The 10,237-nt window shown below is 40.2% G+C and overlaps 1 protein-coding gene across 1 annotated transcript in view; it reads left to right on the top strand.

Annotated features, from left to right (window-relative positions):
• The first annotated feature begins 5,011 nt into the window (after window positions 1–5,011).
• Window positions 5,012–10,237, top strand: part of LOC119834810 (brahma-associated protein of 60 kDa) — a 5,404-nt gene continuing 178 nt past the window's right edge. The window contains exons 1-8 of the mRNA XM_038359321.1: window positions 5,012–5,378; window positions 6,713–6,829; window positions 6,890–6,957; window positions 8,225–8,475; window positions 8,884–8,966; window positions 9,049–9,648; window positions 9,813–9,923; window positions 10,091–10,233. Coding sequence (XP_038215249.1) covers window positions 5,238–5,378; window positions 6,713–6,829; window positions 6,890–6,957; window positions 8,225–8,475; window positions 8,884–8,966; window positions 9,049–9,648; window positions 9,813–9,923; window positions 10,091–10,233 — 1,514 coding nt within the window. The 5' untranslated portion in view covers window positions 5,012–5,237. The remainder of the gene's footprint in view (window positions 5,379–6,712; window positions 6,830–6,889; window positions 6,958–8,224; window positions 8,476–8,883; window positions 8,967–9,048; window positions 9,649–9,812; window positions 9,924–10,090; window positions 10,234–10,237) is intronic.

The following is a 10,237-nucleotide window of genomic DNA, read 5'->3' as shown; positions in this document are numbered from 1 at the left end:
TGGGAAGTGTTTCGAATGGAATAATAGGGAATGAAAATTTATTTATGCAAGTGGGGTATCCTTCAATAGAAGTTTTAAATGAGTTTTTTGTCTTATTGAAATATGTTTTTTTTTATTATTTTTAATTAAATATAGGTTTATATTATGTAAATGTGATGAGATTTCAGGTGTGTTAATTAAAATGTTTCTAAGGTATATAACAGCTGAGCTACTCTTTACCAGACAATGCATAGCTTTCAATTAAATAACAAAAAGAGCATACCTCAAGTGGGTAAAGCACGTAAACGAACATGTAGTACAAGAGCGTCGGTATAGCGGTAGCAGGCGAAAATCTGTTAATACAACAGTAAAATGAAACGGCAATTTATGGTACCAAGTTGTGACAGGCGGCGTCATCAATTATTATAACACTATGCTCAGCGTTGCAAATTCATTTGAAAAAAAGAACTTAACAATCTTGGGGTCCATGATGCTGTACCCTCAGGGAGCGCGTAATCCTAGTTAAAAGTCCAACGAAGTCTCTCCACCGTTAGCTGCTCATGATACGTTGTCTCCTTGTTGCATCATTGCTGCGACTTATTTAGGAGGCCCATATAGTCGAGGACGAGTCATTTCATTTCATTCACTAGAAAGGCAGGTGCCATAGTATCTCGAAGTTACCAACACCAGTCCATTTAGCATCCTAGTCTATAGACCATATTAAATTTTCCTAACTTGCAATAGTGTAACATCGGCCGACACATTTAAACTCTCTAAAGGGCCTCTGTGTGTTGGATCTGTCCCCACGTAAGCCTACCAAAGGACTCATTAAAATGACAAATTCGTAATCATACACTAATTTATCAAAAATTTAACTAATGTTTGATAAATATAAAATTTAATCATTCCATTTCATTTGATATGCAAGGCTTCAAAGTATTACCCTAAGTGCTTGCAAGATAGAACCACATTTATAGATTGTAACACACGTTGATATTATAATAAAATATAGAAACTTGTCGATATTGTAAGCCGTTTTATCTATATGTATTACTAGCTTACCGCCCGCGGCTTCGCACGCCTTAAATTCGGAGTGTTTAAATAGATGTTGTTATACATATTTTTTTTAATTTTTTTTTTATGTCACAGCGGGCAACTGAGCTGGTGGTTCGCCTGATGGTAAGCGCTCACCACCGCCCATGAACATTCGCAGAGGCTCAGACCTCTGAGAATGCGCTGCCCGCTTTTAAGGGATAAGGGATAAGGAAAGGATTCATGACTGGAAAGAAAGAATGGACTGGGAAGGGCTAGGAGAAGGAAATAGGTAAAAAAAACATATAAACCTTCCTCTTCAATCACTCTATTTATTTAAAAACCCTATCAAAATCCGTTGTAGTTTTAAATATCTAAGCATATATACATACGACGAGAAACCACTTGAATATATTACTTATTATATCTACCTAGGCAAACAAATATGCTTCGAAGATAGAAGCGAAGAACTGGAGGTTGCCCGGCGTACTAATTTAAGTTGGAAAAAAATCTGGACCTTAAAGGAAATTTTAAAAGGAGAATTTCCCCTCCACCTAAAAAAAATGGTATTGGACACCTGCGTCTTACCTACCCTCACATACGGTTGCCAAACGTGGACATACAATACAAAAGTAAAAACGAAAATAGTAGCATGCCAGAAAGCAATGAAAAGAAGTTTATTAAAAATAAGAAAAATACAGAAAGTAAAAAGTGCAAATATAAAACGTAAAACAAAAATTATTGATGCCTTAAAGTATGCTCTTAAACAGAAATGGCAATGGGCGGGACATATAGCAAGATACACAGACAAAAGATGGACATTAGAAACAACTACATGGAAAGGACCAAAGGGAAAAAGAAAAATTGGACGCCCTAAAAAAAGATGGATTGAGGATATAAAAAAATAGCAGGTAAAGAATGGAGAAAGATGGCAATAGATAGAGATATTTGGAAAAAGTTGGAGGAGGCCTATACCCGAGAAGAGGTTCCGATCAATGGAAGTGATTGAAGTTCATATACTAAAGGACTTAAGTAAATTAAATAAACAAAAAAAAAAAAAATAACTTAAAGTTTAAAAAACATATAGTAGTAGTAAAACATAAACAAGAAGTGTAATTTAATTTTTTTTTTTTTTTGTATCTCATGTAACATTGTTTAAAATTGTTGATTGGGAATAAAAAGGCTTTATTATTATTATTCTCCATAATACTCGGGTACCTCCAGAAGGAAAGCACCCGGTCTTTTGGAAGGCTTACGTGGGGACACAGATCCAACACGCAGAGGCCCTTTAGAGAATTTAATGTGTTATGGGACACCAGCCGCAGCCTGCCCATGACTGCACTATAGAGATACAGCCCTGGGCAATCCGCGGCCGATGTAGGACTATTGCAAAAAAATGGCATGGAAAAAACTGGGCTATGGAAAGGGGGTGTTCGATGCATTGGTAGGTTGGGTCTATGGGAAACTATGGGCGTCTGCCTTTTCAACTTCGAAAAATTGAAAAATAGTGGCAGACGGTGACTTGCCAGTTCGGTCGATGGGCTCCCAAAAAAGTTACCTAAAATGGCAACAAGGGGGCAACACCAGCTGACTGGCTAGGGGTGTAGAGAGGTGCGCACCGGTTTCACCATCGCGGGCCCGCAGGCCCGGATTGGGTTTTCCCGCTGTTACGCCATTAGACACTTCCACCCCCGAGCATATAGCTCTTGCATCTCCACTCTGGACGGCCAATTAAGGCAAGCCAGAGGTGGGGGATCCTGAACCTGGTCTTGTTCACTCCGAACTGCCAACGAGACAATCCGGAGGTGAGGACAGGGACCTCCCCCGGGAGAACTAAGGACCGCGGGGGCGCTACTCCCCGTCACCTCGCCACAAGATGCCCTGCGGGTTTTTTTATTATTATTATTATATACATACGACACGGAGAGCGACTTTGCTTTATACTATGTTGTGAGTTGTGATTATACTAATAACAAAAAGCTGCAAAGTTTGCTTATTTATTTGACCACACAAATTTCAGGAAGTACTAGACCGATTTCAAAAGTACTTTCGCCATTAGATATGTAGACTACGTACTTCACCTAGTGCTATATTTTACGCTATACGACGGGCGAAGCCAGGGCGGATCGCTAGTTCATTTGATATGATTATCATTCGTTCATCGAATTTCGTATTTAAAAAACGAAATCCTTTGAATATTCCATATAAATTTTGACGTTATGTGAAAAACAATTAAAAAAAACGTAGTACATTTTTTTCTCAGCTACAACTGTGGTTTCGGTAACCATGACTTGTAATTTTCTTATAATCGAGAAAAAACATATTAAACTGATCACCTCCCACTTCCCGACCTCAGATAACGAGTAAATTATAGGATCATTTCTTTGTCCGTCAGTCCGTCTTAGGCTAAAATTAATACCAAATACTTGAGGACATATTACTTGTCATGCCCTAAATAAACAAAGAATTGGTCAACGCAATTAAAATATACTCATATTACATCAGGTTGCCTAAACAACAAAATCTCAGAAACTATTTAAGACATTACTGACGAAAACATCTATAGATGCTTTAAATTGAAAAATTGAAATTATAAGTCTCCGCTGCCAACACGGTGCGCCGGATTCAAACTCAAACATTAAATTATTCAATTTGACTTCTTCTAGAAGCACTTTTGAATGGTCATAAAATAGATTTACCGTTATTGTGGGAGTCGAGCACGCTACGGCACGAATTGGGCCAGCTCGCACCGGGGAAGTACCACACCCCCACAGAAAACCGGCGTGAAATAGTGGCATGCCACTGTGTTTCGTACGGTGAGTGGGGGAGCCGGAGGCTCTGCAGCGGAAACAAATATGGGCTAATGATAATCTAAAAATGAGATTAAGCATATATAATCATTTAGCATTAAATTTTTCTAATCCTATGATACGTTGCATTGAACGTCACTCATGCGAATTACGAAACATACCTATTCCATTTCATCTGAATTATCAACAGAAGTATGAACAGTAACATCAAACCATGTCTTATTCGTTGGGCAGGAAGGAATGTAAAATTCGGCTTTTAATAAATATTAATACCTAAAGCAAATGATTAAGCTCAGTAATAAAAAACACTACGTTGATATTTATAATATTTATAATGTTTTATCTATTGTTGTATATTATGTTATATATTTCACACATTTTCACAATTTACTGTGGTTCTTCAAATCATGGTTAAGTTTGTATTTACGCGGGTATTTTCATAGAGCATTTGTTTCTTTTTATTTTATTTTTTCGTGAGACAAAGATTTAACCACGTAACTATTACATAGCCAATGTCAAGTAGTAATTGACATTAGACAACATTTCATTTTTATAAGACAATGAAAAAAGAACTGTTTATTTTCCTATTGTTATAACAGAGTATCGAATCATATTGCTTAATATATTATGCAGGATAATTTTTTTTTTTAATGTCATAGCGGGCAACTGAGCTGGTGGTTCACCTGATGGTAAACGATCACCACCGCCCATGAACATTCGTAGAAGCTCAGACCTCTGAGAATGCGCTGCCCGCTTTTAAGGGAAAAGGGATAAGGAAAGGATTGATGATGGAAGGGCTAGGACAAGGAAATAGGCCTCCGGCTCCCCCACTCACCGCACGAAACACAATAGCAAGCTATTATTTCACGCCGGTTTTCTGTGGGGGTGTGGTACTTCCCAGGTGCGAGCTGGCCCAATTCGTGCCGAAGCATGCTCGAGAAAAATAGTTTTACTATACAAAGACACTATCCTCTATCGACTCGAAACCTCAAATCAATAAAATTTAGGGTGCCCGATACGCAGCCATATAATATTCAGAAATTATTTATAAAACTACTATTTTAGTGAACCCGGTTAATTATTAATCATTCCAACGATGGCCAAAAGACCATCATCCGTATTGAATAGTTACGATAAAAAATAGAAATGGCGTCCGCGTCCCCTACGATAAGTGTCAAATAAATGTCATTAAATTGTCAAACATGCGAGTGAACACGAATTTTTATTTGTAAATGAAATATTTTCATGAATACGGTTAAATACATTTCTAAGTTTTTAAAACTTTGATAATCTCTAAGCTGCATATTGTATTTATTCTTGTTGATGGTATATGTACAGTAATTAAAACTCGGTGACAACCTACTTACAATTGGCGTGTTTGAAGTATGAAATAAGTTTATTAGTGATCTCACAATCATGGCTCAAAGATTTCCCACGGGGGGGCCGAGTCCCGCACCGCCCTCGAGTCCAATGCCTCCACAACAGCGCTACCCTGGACCGGCGCAGCCTCAGGGCTCTCCGATGCCGCCACGACCTTACGCGGGGCCTAACTTTCCAGTGAGTATGATGGTAGAGTAATAAGATTTTATTATATTATATAGCTCGTATTGTTTAAAATAACGTAAGTAAAAAGAAACAAACTTCTTATAGTGCCTTCTCCTTTGGGAGTTTGGCGATCATTAGTGCTATATCAATTTTTTAAAACCATTGACGCAAATTTCGAAGCCAAAGAAACAAATAAGCTTTAATATATAATATGTGTAAAAAATTTAACCATGCACTGATGTATGTTAAATGTGTGATTGTAACATATTAAATAATGTTTGTGTCAATTTTTTTAATGAGAAAATACACATATTAAGTGATTCTATGTAAACCACTATTGTGTGGCTATGAAAGAAATAAAAAAGGGAAAAATTTTATGCTCCTGCATCTGTTTGTGTTATACTTATATCTAAAAGATACTTATATTTAAAAGATTTGACACTCTTAAAGAAACTTTCTCAAATATAGTTGAACTCTTCTCTTGTTTGAGTTCCTATAATACACTGCAATGTTAAACACAAAAGTAAAAGGTAGGCAGTATCATTTTTATCAATTTATATCAACTAACATGTGGATAACATCACCACTGCTTTAAACGATGAAGGAACACATCGAGAGGAAACCGGCACGTCCAAGAATCAAAAGTTTGACGACATGTGACATCTGCCAACCCGCACTTGGCCAGTGTGGTGGATTATGGCCTGAACCCTCATAGGAGGCCTGTGTCCCAGCAGTAGGAACATATATGGGCTGATGATGATGATGATGATGATATCAACTAACACACTTGACAAGTTCAATCAATATGAAAAACAAGCTGCGCCCTGCGTTTTCACCCGCATAAGTCCGTATTCCGTAGAAATATCATAATAAAAAGTTGCCTGTATGTTATTCCAGTTGTCCAGCTATCTACATACCAAAATTTCATTGCAATCGGTTCAGTAGTTTTTGAGTGAAAGAGTAACAAATACAGACATCCTTAAAAACTTTCGCATTTATAATATTAGTAGGATAGTAGGAAAAACTCTAAAATAAATATCATATAGACTATGTACTTGTACTACTGGAGAAACCTGTATAATTTTAAATAAAAAAGATGGCTTATTGTTCTCCTTATACACCTCTATAAAAAACAATAGAAGAAATTCCAGTATTGAAGTGGGATCAAAGGTGGCATGGCGTTCTAAGTCGTTACCATGGTAAATCAAGATAGGGTTTCAAATGCTGCCTTGTGATCAATTGTTTTGTATACTAAATAAATCTTATTTATATGAATAAAATACCTGTTTATGACGACTAAAGTTGTCACTGGTCAGCATATAAATGTTAAAATTTAAAAATTGCAGCAACGCAGCGGCTTCACGCCGCCGCCGGCGGGTGGGGCGGGCGCGGGCGGCGCGCGCGCGGGCGGCGGGTACGGCGGCGCGGCGGGCGGCGCGGGCGCGGGCGGCGCAGGCGCACAGGCCGGCCCGCCGCCCGCGCCCTACGCCGCCGCGCCGCGCCCCGCCGCGCCGCCGCCGCAGCCCGCCAAGCGGCCCGCCGACGCGCGCCCTCCGCTGCCGCCGCAGCAGCGCCCGCAGCACTACACCGGGTGAGTGCCGCACGCGGGACGTGCCTTTAGTAAATAATAATCGTTTTAGAAATAATATTCAACAGGCATTTACGGTTAAGCTAAGTAAAGTAAAGCAATCATTTATGGCACAATCTATTCGTTTTCACAAAAGAATTCCATGAAGAATGTATAAAATATACAGAAATATATTTAGCAGAGTTTGGTAGTCCCAAATTTAAATCCTACATTAAAAGTATGTATTAGTTCAGAGAGCCACTTTAGCATTAATGACTATGTGTAAGATTAAAATAAATAAAAAAATAAAAATAGTTTTTCATTTCCAATTTTACAAAATATGGAGTAGTAGGGGCATCCTAGTAAGCTTAAGAAAAAACCTGTGTCAGGAGGACCCACTCTTCCTTTACTTAAGTATTATAACTAGGTAAATTGTAAAGTAAATGTGTGTGTAAGTGTGTGTGAGTTTGCGTGTGTCAGTTTATGTATGAGTTAGGGTGCAGTAATAGCAGTGTAAATCTCTATGATGGTATGATTATATGGATGTATATATATATATATATATATATATATATATATATATATATATATATATATATATATATATATATATATATATATATATATATATATATATATATATATATATATATATATATATATATATATATATATATATATATATATGTATGTAGATAGCTGGGCAACTGAAATAACACATAGGCACTTTTTATACCGATATTCCTACGGGATACGGACTTACGCGGTTTCAACCGCGGGTCACAGCTAGTATTTATTTAATATTATTATTATTTTTTTAAATTCTGTATAGCATCCTTCATAATACATAATTTCCATTACATCCATATAATCATACCATCATAGAGATTTACACTGCTATTTACCTACATCTCTTAACTATTTAATATATATGTATGTATATATAATTGCTCGTTTAAAGATATAAGATATAATTAGAAAATCCATGGAACGTTGTTGCTTTAGAACCACAGGACAGTTCTTTGGCATCATTGTTATGTTAATATTAATTATTATATAGAATTAATATGTAAAATTGACATGATTTTAAAAGCAACTAGTTTCTTCTCTGCTCTTCTCTGTAGAAACTGCTTTATATACTATCGGACCAGTGGTAAATGTAAAAGTTATGTTATGACGATTCAAAATATTTTTTTAAGAAGTCTAATTAAAGAAAGAAATGTTTGAGTTTGAATATATTACGAGGATTAAGAGTGAATCATCAATCAATCAAGAACATGCGGTTTTCCAGCGAGGGCTACGGCGGCGGCGTGGGCGGCGGCAGCGGCGGCAAGCGCAAGAAGCGGCTGGCGGACAAGATCCTGCCGCAGAAGGTGCGCGACCTGGTGCCCGAGTCGCAGGCCTATATGGACCTGCTCACCTTCGAGCGCAAGCTGGACGCCACCATCATGCGCAAGCGCCTCGACATCCAGGAGGCCCTCAAGCGGCCCATGAAACAGAAAAGGAAGCTACGCATCTTCATTTCCAATACATTCTACCCCGGTGCGGACTTTCTACTATTAGTCTGATATGAATGTAGAATTTTAGATTTGATCTCCATTTTCCATTACATGCAAACATTCCGAACGCATCATCATCGTCTTATGTTAAATAAAATTAATAAAATTAATTTGTTAGTTCCAGATATAACTTGTGTATGCGTGCAACTTTTTTTCTCTCTTTTTTTAAGCCTTCATTTATTTATTTTCATCAATTTTTGCCTGCTCCCCTTGGCATATCATCACTTAACCTAGTCTTAGAGCACCTCACATATTATTTTATCTTAGCATCTTAGTTTTATTATATTTGTATATCAGCAGAAGCCGCAAACTCAATAAAAGTAATGTATGAAAACTGAATTGTTTTATTGTAAAACTTGCATTTGATGTATGCTTTTTGTCAATTTTATAGGTCAAGGTGACAATGCAGTGGCGTCGTGGGAGTTAAGAGTCGAAGGTCGCCTCTTGGATGACTCCAAAAACGACCCAAACAAGGTAAAGTGCTAGGTTTGAAAGGTCACATCGTACAAATTGCACTCGTATTGCGTACTAGCCGCGGTCGCGATTGTGGTTGCAGGTGAAGCGCAAGTTCTCGTCGTTCTTCAAGTCGCTGGTGATCGAGCTGGACAAGGAGCTGTACGGGCCCGACAACCACCTGGTGGAGTGGCACCGCACGCTCACGACGCAGGAGACGGACGGGTTCCAGGTGAAGCGGCCCGGCTACAAGAACGTGCGCTGCACCATCCTGCTGCTGCTGGACTACCAGCCGCTGCAGTTCAAGCTGGACGGGCGGCTGGCGCGGCTGCTGGGCGTGCACACGCAGGCGCGGCCCGTGATCGTGAACGCGCTGTGGCAGTACGTGCGCACGCACCGGCTGCAGGACCCGCACGAGCGCGAGTTCGTGCTGTGCGACAAGTACCTGGAGCAGATCTTCGGCTGCGCGCGGCTCAAGCTGGCCGAGGTGCCGGCGCGCCTGGCGCCGCTGCTGCACGCGCCCGACCCCATCGTCATCAACCACATGATCTCCGTGGAGCCGCCGCACGACGCCAAGCAGACCGCCTGCTACGACATCGACGTCGAGGTGGACGACACGCTCAAGGCGCAGATGAACAACTTCCTGCTCAGCACCGCCAACCAGCACGAGATCCAGGGGCTCGACGCCAAGATCCACGAGACGGTGGGTGTCCCGCCTCCTTCTGTCCTGTGACTCTCTTTTTTTTTAAATCGGTTAAATAAGCAAGATTAGAGTTTGCTTGGTTACCCTTTGACTCAAAAACACACGAATCATTGTAATAAAGCGTAAAAAGAAAAGTTCTGTATAAATAACTGTTTTATATTAAGGTCGACACGATCAACCAGCTGAAGACGAACCGCGAGTTCTTCCTCAGCTTCAGCAAGGACCCGCAGCAGTTCACGCAGAAGTGGCTGCTCAGCCAGGCTCGGGACCTCAAGGTTCGTTTTCTTTTATTTCTCAAAATTTGGAAAGAAGTGTCTTATTGTTGCGTTAGCACAAATATAAGAAGTGGAACGAACACGTTCTGCGCTGACGTAACGCTGTGACGTGGGTGACGTGCGAGTGAAGTCGGCGTGTAGTGTACAGCGAGTCGGTTTGTGCGCAGACGATGAGCGGCAGCGCCAGCGGCAACCCCGAGGAGGAGCGGCGCGCCGCGTTCTACGCGCAGGGCTGGGCCGGCGAGGGCGTGGCGCGCTACCTGCACCAGCGCCTCGCCGCGCGCCGCCGCGACCTCGACGCCGCGCTGCCGCTG

The sequence above is a fragment of the Zerene cesonia genome, chromosome 20 (genome assembly GCF_012273895.1).
Source record: "Zerene cesonia ecotype Mississippi chromosome 20, Zerene_cesonia_1.1, whole genome shotgun sequence".
NCBI lineage: Eukaryota > Metazoa > Arthropoda > Insecta > Lepidoptera > Pieridae > Zerene > Zerene cesonia.
This window is presented reverse-complemented; position numbering and strand designations above follow the sequence as displayed.